This window comes from Papilio xuthus, unplaced genomic scaffold (genome assembly GCF_000836235.2).
Source record: "Papilio xuthus unplaced genomic scaffold, Pxut_1.1 DF828952.1, whole genome shotgun sequence".
In the NCBI taxonomy this organism is placed as follows: Eukaryota; Metazoa; Arthropoda; class Insecta; order Lepidoptera; family Papilionidae; genus Papilio; species Papilio xuthus.
The window spans coordinates 1822052-1843399 of NW_013529697.1; the positions used below are offsets into that span (position 1 = coordinate 1822052).

Genomic DNA, 21348 nt, shown 5'->3' on the forward strand with positions numbered 1-21348 from the left:
TTTTTTCATAGTAAATTATTATAGTTACGATAAACTAAAACACGTTTAGAATTAATTGCTAATTAAACAAAGGAAAACTGAACTGCTTTTTTTATTGACTAAACTTGATTTGTTTTTAGAATGGTAACTCATTTATTCATAAATTCACACACCACTTTTTGTTTTCGACATTATTTACAACTTGTCAATTTTTTCTTTTTTTTTAGTCGGGAGCAAAAAAAAATTTAGTAATGATTAGGATGCACCAAATTGAACAAAAGCACAACGAACTTTGACCAACAACATAGGTACAATAAATACATAAACACGTTTTTCTTGTAACAAACGCATAAACGATATTGACGCATCATATCAATGAGTTGTGTCAATTTGGATAATTTGTGAGACAAAAGCCACCCGATAGGCGCGCGAAGACAAGCGCACGCGCATAAACATTTCAGTGGACGCGTTCGCGCGCATCGCACGTTTGTCGCGCACGACCGAGAACGCACCATGATTCTCGCAGGCGCGCAAATCGTGGACGAGCAGAGTGTGGCCTATAGGCCTGAAATGTCTGGGACAGTGAGGCCTAGTGCAAGCCCCTCCAACGCCCCTATCCCAGTCTCTCCCCAGGGACCTCAAGGCCTTAAACAAACCGTTGCTAAAATCCCGAAGAGGGACCCTGTGGATATCCATTTCTCCAATATCACATGCACCGTCAGCTTAGGCATTAATAAAGGTAAAGTTCTAATTTTAATTATGTTATTTACATAGACATTATAATCATCCTCTTTATTGATATACATCTTATTTATTAAAAATAAATAGAACGAGAGAATTTCTTCGTATTTCCATATTTGTTTATATACTTAAACATGCGTGTGACTTTATTTTACAAGACAGGTAATTTTATAATAATAGAAATAAAATAATCGGTAATTAAATAGAAAAAAACAATTGCAATCGTTGATGAGTCATTGCTTATTACCGAACTTATAAAATGTCTCATTAGAAACTCTTTACATTTCATCTTTAGATTAAGGATTATGCAGACTTGACCCAGATTAACTTAACGTTTACATACTGTACATACTGATAAGTGTATATTAACAAATTATAATATTTACTATTTGTAATTATAGTTAAGTAAACATAAATGAAATTCTTTGTTCTCTCAAGTCTTTGTTATGATAAATATTGTTTACAATTAACACCCTACGTAGTAGGGCAGAGCGGGGTCATTTGATCCGGATTTTGCTCAAAGTAATTAAAGGTCAATTCAAAGAAGAAGTAAGAAAAGAGTTAAGTTAATTCAGACATGTATTTATTTAAATTTTGACATATAAAGACTTTGACAAATTCGTTGTTTGCTATACTATTTTTTATTAAAACTAGTCCTGAGTCTCAATCGACAACTGCATGCTTGTAAATAGACTATTAACTAATTTACATTGATAAGTAATTACGTTTTAAATTATTTTAATTTGATTAAAATTTTAATAATTGAAGTTGTTATTATAAAACGTGAAGCGACGTCTTTGTAGTTAAAGGAAATTGTAGAAACAGATAAATACGATTCAACACACTGATTACGAAAAATCATCGTATTTCGAACAATAGGAGACCACTAGTTAGGTACAACAATTAACTGTATTAATTCTAACAAAGATAATTAACAGTTTTACTGAAATATTTAATTTAAAAGTATGTAGAGCATTAGAGGAGATGAGATAATTTTGAGGGTAATTTTTGTAGTAGATTTAATGAATAAAAAAGGTTAAACGCAACACGCATTCTTAAGAGTACAGTTTTTAATATGTTCGTTATAAAGCTCAATATTGAAGCCATGTAAGAACATATATACTTGTATCTTATACGTTTTTATTGCCTAGTATCATTGCAGAATCTTAAATTGCATATGTAAACATGACGCAATTTGTTAGAACGTTTGCTCCGTTTTGAATTTATTCATAACGATTTACAATAGACTTGAATACTTTTGCTAAACAAATTCATACGAAAATAAATGGTGCTATTGAACGACGTAAGGCATACGGATGTTGATTATCAAAAATATTTTATCTGTCAAGGATTAATGCATCGAAAATCAATTGATAAGATACGATTCTTCTTCGGTGACCTCATAACGAATCCGTATGATACCCTGCTTACATTTAATTAATTGCCACTAAATATTGCTAAACAATAACTACTAGTATCATTAGTATTATAAATGCGAAAGATTAAATGGATGGTTTTGTTAGAAGGTAACTCACGAACGGCTGGCTTAACGGATCTTGATGAAACTTGGCACTCATATAGAACATAATCTGGAAGAACACATAGGCTATTAACTAAGTTTTTTAATTCAGCACTGTCTGAGTCGCGGGTGCCCGCTAGTTAAAAAATTAAAATTTGTCGATAGAAAGAGTCTAACTGCAACAGTTACTGAACGAAACTCTAGGCCGTTGCTTTTCCACACAGAACAGTGGTAGAGCCCGCTTTAATATCTTCGCACAAATTGGCCCGGCTATCCCGGTGAAATACCACGACCACACAGAAGACAGGCGTGAAGTGGAAGCAATTCGGCGTTTCGTGTAATGAGTGTGAGCCTCAGAGGCCTAATTTAGTCCTCTCTCCCTTCCCACCCTCTTTCTTATAAAGAAATGATGGGAAGTGGAAATGGACTTTCCGGATGAGAGGATGCATGGAAAGGAAAGATATTTACTTTCTGTGCATCCTCTCCTCCGTCGATTAAGGTAGGCAACACATATGCAATTGCGTATGTCTATGGGAAACGGTTACTTTGCTATTTCAGCGATTTCGGGTGGCGGATCGCTCGTTTGCCACCTTATGATATAAAAAGAAAAAAAACAGAGGACAGGTGCGAAGTGGAATTCCGAGTTTTTGATTAGTGTGCTTGTTTGTTTCTTTATTGATATTAAAAAAACAAAAGCTGCAAAGTATTAAAAACTTCTATAGTTTTTTATAAATTTGATTTACAAAGTGTATAGTCATTATGACAATATGTAGAGGTTCCCCTGTTATTAAGTTTTTGTTTGTTTTTATTATTAACCGCATATTAAATACAAGGATGTTATAAATATAATATTGCATAATATATAATATTTCCACTCATGTTTTTGCTTATCAATAAGCTTAACCCCGGATAAAGATTAAAATTCAAAACTTCTACATGTACATAATACGCTTGTAGGTAATCATTTAACTGTCAGATAAACTTAAGTTCTCAGTTTTGTCTACACACATATTTTAACTAAACAGTTCGACTATTCAGTTAAAAACTGTGGAGATGTGTGCATCTTACGAATATGTAAAATCTCTTTACTTATAAATAACGGTTAGTATAGATTTATTATTATATTAACATGTGATAAGAAATTATTTTTAAACGTTTTTTTCACAAAACCCTGTTTCTTGGGATAGATATAAATATGTCATAGAGGTGTTGAAAGTAATGTTTTCTAAACATGCGCGATGTCCGTGTGGTAAAGCCGTGTATCGGCTGATTGTTTTCAATTGGTACATCAATACATCCGCCGCCGGCGCTGGCGGCCCTCTCAAAGCATTAGGATATAGGCAATTTTAACTTCACAGACAATTTCATTTCCTTGATATAACACATATGTTATCTAAATTTTTCAAATAATATTTATTTTATACTAGCTGTCGCCCGCGATTCCGTCCGCGTGGATATATAAAAAACGTAATAAGTGTAGCCTATGTGTTCTTTCAGACTATGTTCTATACGTATGCCAAATTTAATGGAGATCCGTTCAGCCGTTCTAGAGATATCTTCAAACACCCATCCATATAAAAATTCGCATTTATAATATAAGTATAATAAGTTAAATAAAAAGCAGTTCTTCAAATCATAAATCTTAGAAAAAAAATGAATAAATAGTATCCTATCCGTCTCCTGGCTCTAAGCTACCTCCTCATCAATTTTCAGCCATACCTGTAAAACCGTTCTTGAGTTATAAATAGTGTAACTAGCACGACTTTCTTTTATATATATAGATTACAAAAATGTTGTGTATTAATTTCCTATGATGTTTTTCTACTGTTTAATGCTAAACAGAAGCAAATTTTTACCATTTTAGTTTTTTCTGCACAAAGAAAATGCTGACGAACAAACGCGAAAATTTCATTATTGTCAAAGATCCATTGAATTATGTTGAGTTATCATTCTAAAGTATATTAATAATCTGGTATATTCACGATTTGCAATCTATTACAGTTTTGGTTTATCGTTTCAACAACCTTGACAAACAATCTTAATTATTAAAAATAATATTAGTAAAATTGTCGTGGATTAATAATTATTAAAGGTCATTTGAGGTCGATTAGAATGATAACTTATCTCGTTTTGTTTCAGCTGTTTGTTATCATAAAATGTACATATATATGTATTTCTATGTTAAATAACTTATTAATTTTATTCCATACCGTTCTAGTTTACTTGCATGTCACGTGAATTGACTGAAGTAAATTATTTAACGTTTCTTGAATCGAGAACGGCTCACGGATGAAAAGACAAAGTATCAAGAACATCGTAAAACAAAGAACAAAGGGTTTGCTGTAAATGCTCTTTGTTTTACGCTGACGTCGCGTCATTGCGGTATTTTAAGGTGAAACAATTAGCTGTTTACATCGCTTAGCGCCTGTCACCAGGGCAGATAAGATTACTACTGATACTCAATTCACGCTTTTCATTTTATTTCGCCAACATTCACATACTTCATTTATTGCATAACTATTAGGCCTTTTGTACACGAGGCAACGTAAGTCTTCGTAATATTGAGATTTTAGTCGTTAACCGATTAACGCAATACAATGTCATAGAGGTACACGGCCAGCATCGCCGACTTTTATTCTTTTGTCGCTAAAACCAGTCGTTCGCAACCTGTTTGTCAAGACCGCCGCGAGAAAAGTCGTCGTGATTAGATGGCGGAATAAATATAACAGTTGACATACTATGCCTGCACCGACAGAATAGACGACGTCGGCGATTCAACGCGATATTTGCGACGTTAGGATAGCATATTAGTTTCGAAGATTTACGTTGCTTTGTGTACGAAGAGCCTTACTCGCGACTTTGGCAGCTATTAAGTAAATTAGTTACGTCTTCATTTGTTTCAATAACCACCGCAACTCTACATATTCCGAGACAAAAACTAGAATATAGCCTTCCATTCAACATTTGTTAAGTTACCTTCTTTATGTTATAATTTGGTAAAGGCAAACGGCCTCCTTAATTCGCCGAAATAGCGAGGTAGCCGCTGCCAATAGCCATCCGCAATATCAGGTGCGTTACCTTACCTACCCTTTAACCTGATAACAAATATCCATCCATTCATTCATTCTTCGATGTGTATTTTGATGAAGTCATTTATATAGATATTGTTAATTCGTTTTAAATAATTATTATGTTTTAAAGTTAAAGATAATTATTATGACACATTTCGTTCGTTTAGTTCATTTACTTCTGTTGGTACATTTTTAATTGATAAATTTTTATGTCTGACTCCTTTTAAGTTTGAAGGACGCTACACATTGTTCTACTTTAATAGATAACCATTCAACATCCGGGACCATCATCAACGCTCCAAGGTTTCCTGATAAAAATTGCCAAATAGCTATAAAGTTAACCTCATTTGCTACAATAAATACTACAATAGCTTTATACTCTGAATATAAGTTTAAAGTGTAAGCGTCGGTGACTCAGGGGTTAAAGCACTTGACGTGTAATCTCCAGCTGGGTTCTAATCCCGCTATGTACCAATGTGTTTTTCTATTTTCATATGAACATTTATCCTACGTTCTTATGGTGAAGGAAAACATGATGCAACCTCCACATATATGCGAAGAATTTCAAAGGTGTGTAAAGTCAACCAACCTGCACTGAGCCAGCGTTGTTACTCCTGTCTTAGGGTAGGCTCCGTGCCTCTCAGTGGGGACGTATAGTGAGCTGATTAGTGGCAATTAAAGAACCCTTAGTTAGTGTCGGTTTATCCTGTGACAGGTTAATGACTAAATAAATAAATAAACAGACTAAATGACCTGTTTTATAGATTTCAAATCTCTTTCGACCTTACAATGAATATACAAAAAAATTAATTATATTTTGCTACGAAAACAAAAAATTACTAGGTCGTTTATTTGGTTTTGCAATATATTTTAACTGTAGGTATAATTTGCTTTATTTTGTTGGACTATTGTAATTTGATACTATAAAGACGGTTGTTATTCATTGGCGCCAACACCGGATATCGTATTTAGGTTACATTTCAAAATAAAAACAAAAGAAGCATTAATAATTTGATATTTAAATTAGTTATTATTTTACTAAGAATTTTTTTTTATTTTTATGGCTTATTAGTATATTTATGTAAATACAACAATGGTAAAAATAAATAATTCATCATACTACATACTAATATTATGAATGCGAATGTTTAGATGGATGTATGGATGTTTGTTTGAATGTATCTCCAAAACGGCTGCATGGATCTTGCTGAAATTTGGCACAAATGTAAATCATAGTCTGGAAGAATACAGGCTACTAATTATTATTTTTTAATCTCGCGCGGACGGAGTCGCGGGCGACAGCTAGTACTAAATATTATAATACAGTTTATTACAAAACAAATTAATTAAATGATTTTAATTTATACTATTGAAATCATAATCGTGGCTTCTATTTTCAAAACTGCCGGAACAATGAACAAACAATGTTAGGAAATTTACGACATAAACGGCTGTATCTTTTAATTGCGCTAGCTTAGAAGTTTGATTTCACAGCACCAAGGAACCGAAGTCTAGAGTATCTGATATAATTTCCAGCTTTCCTTGATGCGTTCCTGAGTAAAAGGGTCTTAGAGGCAGACAGACGGCCACCAAAGTGATAAGGGCTCCGTTTTTTCTTTCGGTGTACGGAACCCTAAAACATATAGTACGTCAATGTAATCACTCGTTTTTGTAAAACAAGTAATCATCATCAGCTCACTATACGTCTCTACTGAGGGGCTCGCAATCTACCCTTAGTCACGGGTGACTAGTCAACCACGCTGGCCCAGTACGGTTTGGTTGGCAATCAAGAGATATGTTATGACCTATATGTTATTACACATGTGTTTCGGCAATGAAAACTTATGGTAACAAACTAGTACACAAGGTGATCTTGTACACGATTAATCTTGCCTTATATGACTAAAGCAGTATGACCGCTTTGATTTTATTAAACAAGTCTTAGATAACATACAGATGTAAATGCAGACTTAACGGTAAAGTGTAGTTTCAAAACATTCGCACACGTGTATGAAAACACGCGAACAGTCACGTACACAATAGCTAGTGAAAGACGATATACAGTTAAGGTAGAATTCCACTGCGTAACACTTTTATCCTAAACTAATTGTCGCTCGCGACTCCGTACGCAATAAATTAAAAGCTTAATTAGTAAGCTGGAATAAAGGATGGGAAGTGGACTTTCCGGATGAGAGGATGCATGCAAGGGGAAAATATTTTCTTTCTGTACATCCTCTCCTCCGTCGATTAAAGGTTGGCAACGCATATGCAATTGCGTATGTCTATGGGCAACGGTCACTCCGCTATATCAGCGATTTCAGGTGGCCGCTCGCTTGTTTGCGGACTTATGATATAAAAAAAAGCTGTGTTCTTTAAGGTATGTTCTAAGTCCATGACAAATTTCTACACATCCAAACATTTGCATTTATAATATTAGTAAGATATTGATATGTCTTTCATTCAAGGTTAAAAAATATATCAAAGACAATACGTGTGTCACGACAGTGGAATACTACGATAACAGAGATGTTTATAATCGTAAACGAAGACAAAAGATAATGGTATAAAATATTAGTCACTCGAATACGTCATCTTTTACTAACGAATTACAAACTCATATTACAATACTATTAATTTTGAAACGTATAATATAAATGTATCTCTGTATTTAAACGAAGGAATAACAAGACTCTGTCCTTAGACTGTGGCATTAACCTCACTGCAAGCTGGTTCATCTAGCAATATATATGCTCTTACGTATTTAACCGATTCTTAAACAACCACAACAACCCACCATTTTAAAATTAATGGGTTTTTTCCTTCCAAATTACATGTACAAAAACACGTTATAATTCCTCTTATTAACTTTAAAAATAACCACGGCAGGATCATGTTTCATACTACGTATATGTTTGGTGCTGGAAAGTATTACGAGTATACTACTATTGATTCATTGAATTAAATTACATTTTTAACTACTCGACTAATAAAAAGCTAGCTAAAACTTATCTTATCTATTAAGAACAAAAAATGCATGTCCAGCCTTTTTAATAAAAAAGGGGAAATAAATTTAAGAGAGAACATAGTATAATATGACAAAAGAAAACATAAATTTTGAGTATTCGGCAATTGTTATTTTATATAGCTTTCACTTATAAAAAATTTAGGGTTAACTTGTGTTGATATTCTTAAATTAAATTTTCGTGAATAAAAGGTAGCCATCGTTCTACATCTTTGAAAATCGTGAACGCGTGACGTAAAATTTTAATGCAAATTTTTAAAATAAATATTGTTCGTTCATTCAAACATGACATGACTTAACATTCGCATTTAATTTAAGGGTTATATTCCTACAAGCACAAAGGAGTTTCGAATTACTCACGAACTGGTTAGTACACTGGAAGGTGAACACGTATGTCTATGTCTTTATGGGTTTCAACTGTTGTGAGACTTGTTTGACACATACTGTCATCCCTTATATTATCTTTGAAAAAATAGAGACAGCGATATTGGTGAATTCAAGTCTTATTGCATGCAAAACCCACGGAGAAATCTTCAAACCAGTTTGAACATCGTTGAGATATTGCATTCGCTTCCTTTCATGTTAATCCTTTTTGAATTACCAGTTAGGTTAACGGTTAGGCGACTGAACAGGGTAATAGATGGAATTGGACACCACAAGTCTGCGTATTACAGTCTCACTTAACCCCCTCCCCCAAAGACCGGCACCGTAGAAATCTCGCCAGGGCGCTTGTAGTGTTAAAATCAGCACTGAGTAGAGTATTGTAGTATGTGGTTATTACTTATTTGTGTTAATCAATCGGTATTAACGTGACTACAACATATTTAACAAATTTGTGTAGGGTGACCATAAATCAGGATAGGAACGTGCTAAAAAGGTTTTCAACTTGGTGACCAGCAAATTTTCATAATCAAAAGTTACTCGTTTGATATTAAATTATTTGTAGTTCTAACTATAACGTTTCGTATTAAAACTTTCAAAATAAAATATCATAACAACGCCATCTCGAGTTTTTTGCAAACACCTTTTGTAAGCAAAGTTTTCTAACTATATGTGTTTTACTAGGAGATAGTGACTTGCTATTCCTAGGCAAACGTGTTTGTGAATGTGTCAGTTCAATAAGCAAGATCCCGGACATGACCTCCATTAGTAATTAGAATCGCAAAGCAATAAATTATATCAACAAATGTTTATCTTAATGTACTTATGTATGATGTATCTGAGATAACGGTGTCGTTTCACAGATTAATATTTGTGCAAGATTATTCAGGATTCATTTGCTATTCACGAGTATCGTGTTCCGTACAGACATCGTTGAATTGTCGACATGAGTCGTCTATTCATGAGGCATAGCGACTACATGTCAACTGTGGAGTTATGCACTGCCATCTTGAAAATCGCTGCGACTTTTCTAACGACGATCATGACAATCGATTTGCTAGGGACTAGTTTTGGCGACTAAAGAACAAAATGTCGGCGATACACTGTCACGTCTCTATGGTACCGTATTATAAAAACGCTAAGCGATTAAAATAGCAGGCTTTGAAGGGCCTTAGTTTCATTCCTTGATAGTATATTGCCAACTTTACCACCTTATATCAATCCCGTTTCACAATATCTCGCGACTGTGACGTCATTTAGCTCTGAGTTATGTTATCGTCCTCGAGTAGTATGTACATATATTAGTATGTTATATGACTATACGTTAATAGATATACTTTGAGAGTTGACCTTTGTACATTTAAACGTACAATTATTAATGATAGGTGTTTTATACAAACACTATTATGTATTTATGGCCTATTATAATTTACAAATTGAATCACTATAAGACAAGGCCCTAGTTATATTAATATACAAATAAAGTTTGAAAAACTATATGCACGCCTTTGCGATGTAAAATTTATAAAATGTGCACCAAAATGGATTAAAAAATCTCTACTGCAATTTTTAATTTGTGCACATATATAAACGAAGTTAATGGATGGTTTCAAATTCCAAAATATCTGTGTAAAACATATCGTCATCTGTTTCGAAGGAACCAACGATTAATCCAACATCTAAAAACTACGAGAAACTTTATAATACTAATAAAGTTTAATTTTATTACTAGGTTGTTAATCGGTGTAACATGTAAACGCATTTAATTGCATATAATTTTCTAAACACAATAATTTATGTGTTTATTGCAGCTATTTTAATTATTCTATAACATAACTTTGTCTATGGTTTTTTTTGAAAGAGAATGAAGGGATAGACAATATTATTTTGACAGTACACCAAATTATACATATCAATATGTTTTCAGGACCGTAACTGTATCACGAACCAACTTAAATATGGCGAGAATTTAAACGTCGATATAGATTCTTGTTGCAGGAAAAAAAACTTTGTTATAACAATTTAATATAATTATTTACAATAAAATAATGTTCAACAGCACAAAAACCGCAATCGTTGCCAAAATTGCAAATTTTATTTTCTTTGATCGTTAAACTAAATTTAATTATTTTATTTGCTTTCTTGTTGAAGTTTTATATGACATTCGTAAATAACAATAACATGTTGAACACTTATCACGACTTTAATGATATACGTCGAGTACTAAATAAATATTTTGATGGATATTTTGGCGCGCGAATTACGATTTATCGATGTGTCAACATTGATTCTTACTTATCTGTAAATACTTGAAGTCAGGTCTTGTTTTTTTCCTAATGTTTACCCAAGTTTGTTTTTATTTCATTTTTTTAATATATAGATCTTTCTTTATAGAGATTTATTATCTTGGCAACTTCTCGTGATGAACAATGTTTAAAATATTTTAATTGCGGCCTTTGTTTAGTCATAATTAACAACTTATCTAAAGATAATTTATTGGAGCTTATTATTGTCGTTATGAAAATGTTTTCCGCCCTTTATGATGAGTTACCTCCAAGTATTGTTGCAAGATACGTGAATTCAGAATGTCTATTTTCTTTATGTTGGCAATTTACGTATATTTCTTTTAAATTGCTGATTAATTTTTATGACACTTAAAGTAATATTTTTAAGTAAATTGAAAGTTTTGACTTCTTGAAGTGCCTAGAAATCTTTATTCCATTGTTCTACATGTTCGTTGAGATTATTTATAGACAATCGCCTTAGTCCAGCTGTCCTTAGCTTTTATCAGCGCGAGATTAAATATGGCTATTGATAATGTCCATAGCAACTGAATAATTTAGGAAATAATTCTTTTATAAATAAGATAGACGAGTCATTAAATATTAAAAAGATAAATATTTACGTCTTAATTTGACATAATTTTGCGCGGGAAACGTCATAAAGTTCTTTGCCCTTATAGATGTCAAAACAAAGAGAGCGCGCACGTGCGTACGAATAGCCCGCGAATAGTATCGCGGTGTCAGTGAACGATGACGTCACAGCAGCTGATAGCACACATATAGGCCGCGCTTTGTGGGCCACCGAAATCGACAAAACAATGGTCATCTCACCAATACGCTTCCTGCTGTTGTTGATAGGGAAAGTTTGCGGGTCATTATTATTATTTAGATTTTATTCAACAAGTAAGTATACTAATTATACCACTGAAACATGTATATCCTAAAAATTGAATACTTTTTTAACTACTATAATTAATTAGCTAGCAAATTATAAGAAATAAAAGGAAATATTTTTCTTTAAAAATATATAAATGTTTGTTTTGTTTTTTAGATTTTTACTACTTACTCAAGTCAACGTTTGGTTATAATTATCCCGGATATATGGGATGTCATACTTACAAAAAGATTTATAACATGTACATGAATGTAACATAAAGCTTTAACATCTCCGTATGAGGCAGTCTTTCCGGGACCGATGATGTTTTATTCATGAGTATATCTGAACAAACTCCATTGTGCATTTCGTTATCATAAACTATGCGGAACATGTTTTAAACATTACGTTTATTTTTATACACATCGTACAATAATAATCAAGTTAATATTGGTTGAAGTCAATATTGTATTTGACTATTTTTGCTATAATTAATAGAGATTTCGCGGGTTTTCTGAATTATCGACAAATCATGTAATCCGCCTTTTTGTTATTTTACTAGTGACTAATTTTGAACTCATTTAATAAACATTATTAAGCTTATTGTTCGACTACATATTTGTACTTATTTGAAAACTAATAGTTGCCCGCGATTTCGTCAACACAGAATTGAAAAACTAGTTATAAATATGGTCAACGTCGTTCGTGGATAATTTAGCTTTCCAACAGTGAAAGATGTTTTCAAATCATTAGAGTACTTTCGAAGCTAATTCAATGCAAACAAACAATCAAAACATCCTCTTTATAATATGAATAGGTATACATGATAGGGGATTACCAAAATTACTAATGATACATTGTGGTTTTACCAAATTACTATACTTATAAAATTAGTAATTGTGTATCCATATAAATTGTCTAAAAATACGAATTAAATATTTGTAATCGTTGAACTGGACTGCGTGCTACATTACAAAACCTAACAGATAAGAGTGAACTATGTGAATGCATTACGACATTCAGTACAATAGGCAATCAATGTTAATTTATAAAAATAATAGTTGTCGCTCGCGACTCCGTCCGCTCGGAATTAAAAAGAAAACTTAATTAGTAGCCTATATGTTCTTCCAGACTATGTTCTACATCTATGTCAAATTTTAGCGAGATCCGTTGATCCGTTCCAGAGATACCTTCAAACAAATATCCATCCATCTATCCAAACATTCGCATTTATAATATTAGTAAGAGATAAGATTTAATAACAAATTTATATCTTTGTCCGTATGTAACAAAAGGGTACGTTTAATTGAACAAATAGATGTATTACTTTGGACTTTGTAATCTGTTGTTTATATATAAAGTCAATGTTAATTAATCGAGCACGAAATATAAAATGTAACTCCAAATGTTAGACATTGATCTGTTAAACACGTGTTTTACATGATTGATATTACGGACGTCAATGTGGTTACAAAAGAGGTTTTATTTATATTATTAGGTACCAAATGAGCAAGGGGCCACCTAGATTTGCAATAACAGATGCGTTGCCTACCTTTAATCGGAGGAATTCATAAAAAGAGAATATTTCCCATTCCTATACGTCCCATCCCCTGTAAAATCCACTTGCCTTCTCGTCATTTCTTTTCAAGAAAATAAAGCCGACTTCATAAAAAACATACTGAATAAAAAAAACGTTCTGAATCAAAAAAACATTCTTAAACAAAATGCACCAAAAATAAACAAAATATTGTGATGAACAAACACCCACGATAGTAAGTAATTACTCTTGAAATATGTCTACACTTTACAATTAATGTTATTTCGGAGTCGGTGTCGGCCTGTCTTAGACCTATTTACGTTAATTTAGTTTAAATTAATACAAATCCAAACGAATACATTTATAATATTAGTAAGAAGTAACGTAGTAACACGTTAAGGAACAATCTCATCTTGGCTTATGAGTAATAAATAGATTTTTTAATAGAAACCAGTTCAGTACTGTAAGATGCGATCGGTATGTTGAATGGAAAATTTTATTAAATCATACAAGTATATAATATGATTACAATTTAATGGAATCTATAAATGTTTTACGTAATAAACATGTAATACTATCGTGATAGTACATATATACTTAACTTTTCAATGTTACCAAGGAAACAAATGACTTAATAACAATTTAATGTATTCATTCATTAATTATTTACTATGCACATAAATGTTTTTAGTTTTGAAAAATATTATTACTGCCGGTTTTAGCATTTCCGGCGGCTTCGGCAAGATTTTTGCGGCGTCCGTTTTAGTTTTTTGTGTTGGAGGAAATCTTCCAAATATATGTTAGGGGGCGCCACAGTCGACTCTGCCTTCTTATGCCCGTCGCCCTAGACGGTCGCCTTCCTCGCCCTATCTTAACGCCTCTAATGGATAAATAATTTTAGGTTATAGGTTATAATTTGTAAGATAGGTAGTTTATAATCTATATGTATATATAGAAGATAATCGAGTTAGTTACACTATTTATAACTCAAGAACGGCTTTACCTATATGGTTGAAAATTGATGAGGAGGTAGCTTAGAGCCAGGAGACGGACATAGGACACTATTTTTTTTTCGAATTTATGCCTTGAAGAGCTGCTTTTTATTTAACTTACTAATATTATAAATGCGAATGTTTAGATGGATGTGATGTGGATGAAGGGATGGGTGGACTACACTAATTAAGTTTTTTTATATGTCCAAGCGGACGGAGTCGCAGGCGACAGTTAGTTACTAATAAACTCTAAAGTAGTAAAATCAGTTCTTTTTAAGTACATTAATGTAATAAACGCGTGAAGGGCTGAGCTGCGGCGATACTGCCGGTGTGACGCAAACAAGGGTTATCATAACTGGGGTCGGGATGGACCGCGGAAAAGTGATAGCTCGCAATTACATGCAAATAAACAAAAAACACATTTAATTTATTTATACTTACAGCGTGTTTTTACATGTAGAGCAATCTCAATATTTAGATTAGATTTTCAACGTCGATCTTCCAAGACCCTAGGCAACAGATGTAATAATCAGGAAGTTTCAGAAGTTAGAAGATACTGGACTATTTTAACTATATAAATAACAATAACTAAAGATTTGTTTAAAAGTAGGTTAGTTAGGTAGTCGAAAAAAAAGGCAGACAGCTAAAACAAATCTGAGACTCGTTTCAATGTTTTTTCATATTGATTCTTCCGCAGGTCAAAAGCAGATCCTCCATGGGGTACACGGTCGACTGCGTCCTCGGCAACTTATTGCCATCATGGGCCCCTCGGGCGCTGGTAAATCCACATTACTCGACGTACTCTCCGGATACCGTATCAGTGGCGTTGGCGGAGCAGTCTTCATTAATGGAAGAGGACGTGTCCTTAGTGAGTATAATTAAAAATTTAAGTAACAAATCACTCACAAAAAACCCAAAGCAAACATTGCCTTTGGTGTCATTGTTAAGATATAAATTCCTTCAATATCTTAACATTGTTGTATATAGAAGTATTACAATCTTTAATTATAAATAAATAATACAATAAAAACCATAAACCAACATCGCGAATAAATCAAACTACAATACTATGTTTATGACATACTTAATGGTTCCATAACGCTATAAACCAACACAAATTACTAATTCTGAAATTTTTCCAGAGAGGTTCAAGCGCATGTCATGCTACATTCAGCAGGACGATCGATTGCAGGGCCTGCTTACTGTCGGGGAGAATATGATGCTTGCCGCAGACCTCAAACTGCCCACAAAACTAGACAAATACGAGAAGGGAGAAGTGGTTAGTAACAGGATTCATACAAGAAAGCGGCTAAACTTGTATCCTCTCAACAACATCTAGAATTAATTATTTTATGGAAGAGTCTATTAACGAGAAATATTTGTTGCTCCTAACCATCGCGATAATTTGAATTTTGTCCTCCTTACATTTCATTTCTTACTAAATGTATCTTCATCATAGCTCAAAGCAAATTATTTTTTTCCTTGTCTAGATCAATAATTATGGAGCAATTTTTTGCTTTTAGATCGAAGATATCCTGACTAATCTGGGTTTATACGAGCACATGAACACTAGCGCCGCGCAGTTGTCTGGCGGTCAGAGAAAGCGGCTCTCTATCGCGCTGGAACTCATCAACAACCCTCTCATCATGTTCCTAGATGAACCCACTACGTTAGTATGCTTTTGTAACATCAGTTCTAAATTCTTAAAGAATAAGTGTGGAAAGAAAATTAAAGTCAAGAAATTTACTCGTAAATCGAATGGAATGCGAGTTACTTGCACGGTAAAGTTAAATATTAAATGTTTTACTATACCTATTAAATAGATAATACGAGCTATTTCTATGGTTGTGGAAATCAATAAAGTTGCTAAGAATTGAGTCTTACAACATTTATTACTGACTAGCTGTCGCCCGCGACTCCGTCTGTGCGGAATAAAAAATACCTCAATAAGCACCCTATGTGTTCTGTAAGATTAGTAAGTTTGAAAAGAATGATTGTTGTTAGTTTGTGTAATTCTGCTTTGCAGCGGTCTAGACAGTTCCTCGTGCTCCAATGTGGTGGAACTATGCCGTAGTTTGGCACATCAGGGGCGAACAATTGTGTGCACGGTGCATCAGCCTTCTGCGTCTCTGTTTGCGCTCTTCGACCATGTGTATGTGCTGGCAGCAGGCAGTTGCCTCTATCAGGGCACCACAGCCAACTTGGTGCCGTATCTACAGCAGGCCGGCTTACCTTGCCCCATGTATCACAATCCCGCCGACTACAGTAAGTACAGATGCCTTGAGTAAATCCTTGATGTTTGTCGAGCAGATTTTTTTTTTAAATTCTATTTCACTCTTGTATTATGCTCTATTTCTTTGATATTTAATTTCTAAACCTTTTTGATTTATTCATCAAATTATAAATCATAGGAAAAATGGTGAACCTTTTGATACTTTTTGTAATATTGGAGACAAAATAAAGAATTAGTTCCACTTATGCGTACACTAAGATAATGGATGGGTTAAAAATAATTTGTGTTAAAGTCAATGTTCAATGTAACATCTAAATCCAGGTTATCGATTCAATAGTAATAGATTTATGGTAACTAGGCGATAATGTATTGCTGACGTCAATGAACCATTGACCTCTGTTGTTTTGATTCGTAGTGAATTCACAGGTCGAGACGTCTACAACTGTACTTAAATAATATTAAAACTAACATATAAATTAAGAGTTATTTAGTCATAGTTGATATTTTCATATTTGCTTACAAAAAATTGAGTCTGCAAAACACAATTTTCAACAAGTATGTTTTTGGAAAGTTTAAGTTTAAATTAATTTTAAACAAAAAATAATGTTTATAATTCTCATTTTCCAGTAATAGAGTTAGCGTGCGGGGAATACGGTGAGGATAAGATAGACTACTTGACTAATAAAGCAGAAAACGGGAGAGACCTGAGCTGGTTTGAAGAGCCAGAGGAAATTCCTAGTATGGAGGCGCTCCGTAAGCAGTATCCACTCAGCGTTCTAAAAGAACAAGACTCAGGACCCGCTGGAGAAGAGACGTCGCAGTCTAACCAGACCTCGGTGCTCATAAAAAGGGGATTCATGAAAGCTAAACGTGATTCGGTAAGTATCAAGTACAAATCAAGATAGAGACCACCAATGGTGGGTGCAGATATAGTTCCACGTTTTTATAAGTTACGACTGTTCAAAGATATGTGTGAAGTGAACCAACCCGCACTAAGCCAGCAGCCAGCCACTGGTGTATTATAACCTAGGCACCCTTAGGGTATGCTCCGAGCCCCTCATAAGGGACTTATAGTGAGCTGATGATGATGACTGTCCTGAGTATTGTGATGTACTTAATTGATATTCTGTCTTTTTTCTTTCAGACTATGACGCACTTGAGGCTTGTAGTGAACGTTGTGGTGGGTATCATGCTCGGGAGTTTGTTCATCAAGGCGGGCAATGAGGGCTCGCGTGTAATAGAGAATTATAACCTTCTGTTCGCCATACTGATGCATCACATGATGTCGCCTATGATGCTCACCATACTCACATGTAAGTCAATAAAATAGACTTTTTAAGAATGCGGTATACTTGTAGTTAGTCCGTCTATTTTCTTCGGATCTCTTCGGGAGGAATCTTTGAAAGATACCGTGCCTTCTATGCGGAAGACAGGATTATGTGGAGTTTGACCCACTATAACCCCTTCGGTGACCAACCTCGAGCACGCTTGAAAAGGTTTACGGGGTCTCCGAAGAACGCACCGGAACCCTAAGCATTTTACTACTCAGGACAGAACCCTGCCTGTTACTACATAGTGTTTACAGTAACATAGGACCAAGTTATGTCATCGTCTTCCGGAGGAATGAGAGTAGAAATCACTTCCTGGACATACATTAGTAGGTTTAAATGTTTTAATACTGTTTTTCAGTTCCATCAGAGATGTCAATATTAATAAAGGAACATTTCAATCGATGGTACTCCCTGGGATCTTACTACATATCGATAACGCTTGTGGACCTGCCGATATCTGTAAGTTTTTATTCCATAATACCTAGCGTAAAACAAAAAAAACTAATTTACTCTAGATTTTGTATCAGAAATCAACTCTATAACGTAGTGATCGGTGGTACAAGGGTTGGGCACTTAACTTGTAGCAGGTTCGAATCCCGCCATGTACCAATGTGTTTTCGATTCACGTGATGTATGTGTTCCTACATTTATCCGACGTTGTTACGGTGAAGGAAACCATCGTCATGCAATCTGGTTATTTGCGATGAAAATCAATGAATGACGCACTGGGTCAGCGTGTTTTACTATGGTATAGGAAACCCTGACTTAGGGTAGGCTTCGAGCCCCTCACGATGATATGAGGGTAACAATAACCAATGATTGTTTATATTGCCAGATCGTATCCTGCCTGGTGTTCAGCATCATAGTATATACAATGTCGTCTCAACCACTGGACGTGGTGCGCTTTCTTATGTTCTTTGCGATCTCACTGTACACCGTGCTCGTCGCGCAGAGTTTCGGCCTCATGATCGGCGCTGTCTTCAATGTTGTGGTGAGTCCTTCCATCCTTATTCCACGCTATATGGCGGATGAGGATAGGAGTGATGATAATACGTGCATAGATAATCAATTTAAATTAATCAATAAACTCACTTGACTATATGAACACGAAAAAAATCTTAATGAATTAAATCAAACTGCTTTGTGCACCCAAAAAATAGAGCCTAGAAATATTGCATTATTTTGTCATCACGACTATTTGATGATATTCTATTATGTTTATAACTGGGGAGGCATCGTTTATTACACAGTTGTATTTTATTTTAGAACGGCACATTCCTGGGACCCGCGCTCTCTGTTCCAATGATGATGTTCGCCGGCTTTGGGGTGACGCTGCGAGACCTACCTCCCTACCTCTACTGGGGTTCCTACGTCTCCTACTTGCGTTATGGACTTGAGGGACTCATCGGAGCCATCTACGGCCTCGAGAGACCTACACTTGATTGTAACCAGGCCAAATATTGCCATTATAGGTGAGAATTTTTAACATCGTATATCAAGCAAACACAAAGACAAATTAACAAATAATTTAAAAAATCAATCATCTTTTTAATGAAAATACTTTATCGTGTTTATTAATATTAACTATATAAGTGTGTTTATTATGTTACAGATATCCGAGGACATTTTTGAAAGAAGTAGCGATGTCGCCAGACATGTTTTGGTGGGACGTGTTAGCTCTCACCGTGTTTGTCTTCGTGTTGAGAACTACCGCCTTCTTGTTGTTAAAATGGAAACTAAATGCAGTCAGATAAAGACTTACTAATGTTTACTATAGTTACTTCCGCATTCACAGACGTTAAGTAGTCAAATCAGTGACCAATTAACATCTCTGAGTGCGTTAGTTGCCATATTGTTTCATTGTACAGTTAGTAACAAATCTAAAACCAAAGATTTGTAAGTATTTGAAGAAAAAAAGACGTTTAAAAACACAATTAATCATTAATTTTCATCTGACTTAAGTCAAACCCATATATATAGATACCTAACCCATGGCACAAAAGCGAAAAAAAAGGTCTCTGGAAACTTTTATGAGACAAAATTTTTAAAATTTGGGAAATCGACTCTAGATTAGACGCGAAAATTGTATGAAATTATAAAGACAGACCTAGTTATAATATTGTAGTTTTTTAAACAGTGAATTAGTATTTAATATTTTAAACATAGTTACAAGACTGTAACATTTCGCTCTATTTTTTTTTTAGATTTGGCAAAAATACTTAGATACGTAATTAAAAAAGTTATATTTAGTTAAGTTTCAACCAAACTTTGTACGTATAAGGGTCCAAATACTGTGATAGTTGAAATGATGTAATTATCAAGTAGTGATATATTCTTGCCTAAGACAGGACTTATATGGACAGTCAGCTGCAAAAACATCGTAGCAGACAAGTGCTATGATGTTTTCGCAGCTGACTGTACATTTATTACATACATAAGTTAATTTAGTAAATAGTTAATTGCGGGACGACTAGAAAAAAATCTAGATAAGTTCATCGGAAAATTTTAGTACAAATATATTAGTAATAAATATTGTTTTTTTACATTTATCTTGCTTTAATATCAGTTTATTGCGCATTTTAACAATTATAGGCGAACAAGGATATCTGGCCCGGTGAGAGAGGTAATTTTACGGCAGTGCTCACCGGGTCAGGTAACCTTCTCTCTCTGCATAGATAGATATGATTTCGAACATTTACATGTTTAATATTGATTTAAATAATTTTACTGTGGGTTTCTGAGCCAAAATACCCTTTTAAAACATACTATTATCTCTGTTTCATCAAAGTAAAAGGGATGACAATGACTTTTAAAGAGAAATTTTGATTTCAGAAACCAACGATTAATTTAGTAACCATTCTTTGTACAACGGATGGAATTGTTTTTTTTTACGTTTTATAAGCTAGCGCTTGACCACGATCCCACCAGGTGTTAGTAAAGATTTGGTCGAAAGATGGTACGCGCTAGCTTAGTAAGTGTCTGTTCACTCTTCTTTTGAAGGTCCCATTGACCCAATTGTACGCACATTATTGTGTATTTCATGTTATCATATTTTTTGCTCAAATTTGATATTTTTCAAAGAATAGACAGTTTTGTACTAGTATTCTGTAAGTTAACATAATTAGTTATTACCATTAGATTCATTGTACACTACAATGGAGATAGAATAAAGAGAAATATGAAATATATGTATAAAAAGAACTCTTTTATTTTATTTTTAAGGTTCCGTACCTTATAGGAAAAAAAACGGAACCCTTATAGGATCGCTATGTTGTCTGTTCGTCTGTCTGTAAAGACCCTTTTTTTCTTTGATAAATATTTGTTAATTGCCATCCGATAGATTTTTTACAATTTAATACAGACTACCTTAAAGGCGCGACTAGAAG

The 21348-nt window shown here is 34.0% G+C and overlaps 1 protein-coding gene across 1 annotated transcript; it reads left to right on the forward strand.

The window, feature by feature from the left end:
• Positions 1-378: 378 nt before the first annotated feature.
• On the forward strand, positions 379-20338 carry LOC106127742 (ATP-binding cassette sub-family G member 4). The gene is made up of 11 exons (XM_013325974.1): positions 379-718; positions 15096-15266; positions 15541-15677; positions 15922-16067; positions 16425-16663; positions 17259-17509; positions 17776-17944; positions 18321-18421; positions 18798-18953; positions 19229-19434; positions 19575-20338. Exons 1-11 carry the CDS (start codon positions 493-495, stop codon positions 19714-19716), a joined length of 1944 nt encoding a protein of 647 aa, XP_013181428.1. The 5' UTR covers positions 379-492; the 3' UTR covers positions 19717-20338.
• The last annotated feature ends 1010 nt before the right edge of the window (positions 20339-21348 follow it).

Bases quoted from the DNA above. Each gene is read 5' to 3' on its own strand.
- LOC106127742 (XM_013325974.1), top strand. From the start codon at position 493: ATGATTCTCGCAGGCGCGCAAATCGTGGACGAGCAGAGTGTGGCCTAT. The intron at 719-15,095 runs GTAAAGTTCTAA...ATTCTTCCGCAG, and splicing joins CAGCTTAGGCATTAATAAAG to GTCAAAAGCAGATCCTCCAT. The intron at 16,664-17,258 runs GTAAGTACAGAT...CTCATTTTCCAG, and splicing joins TCACAATCCCGCCGACTACA to TAATAGAGTTAGCGTGCGGG.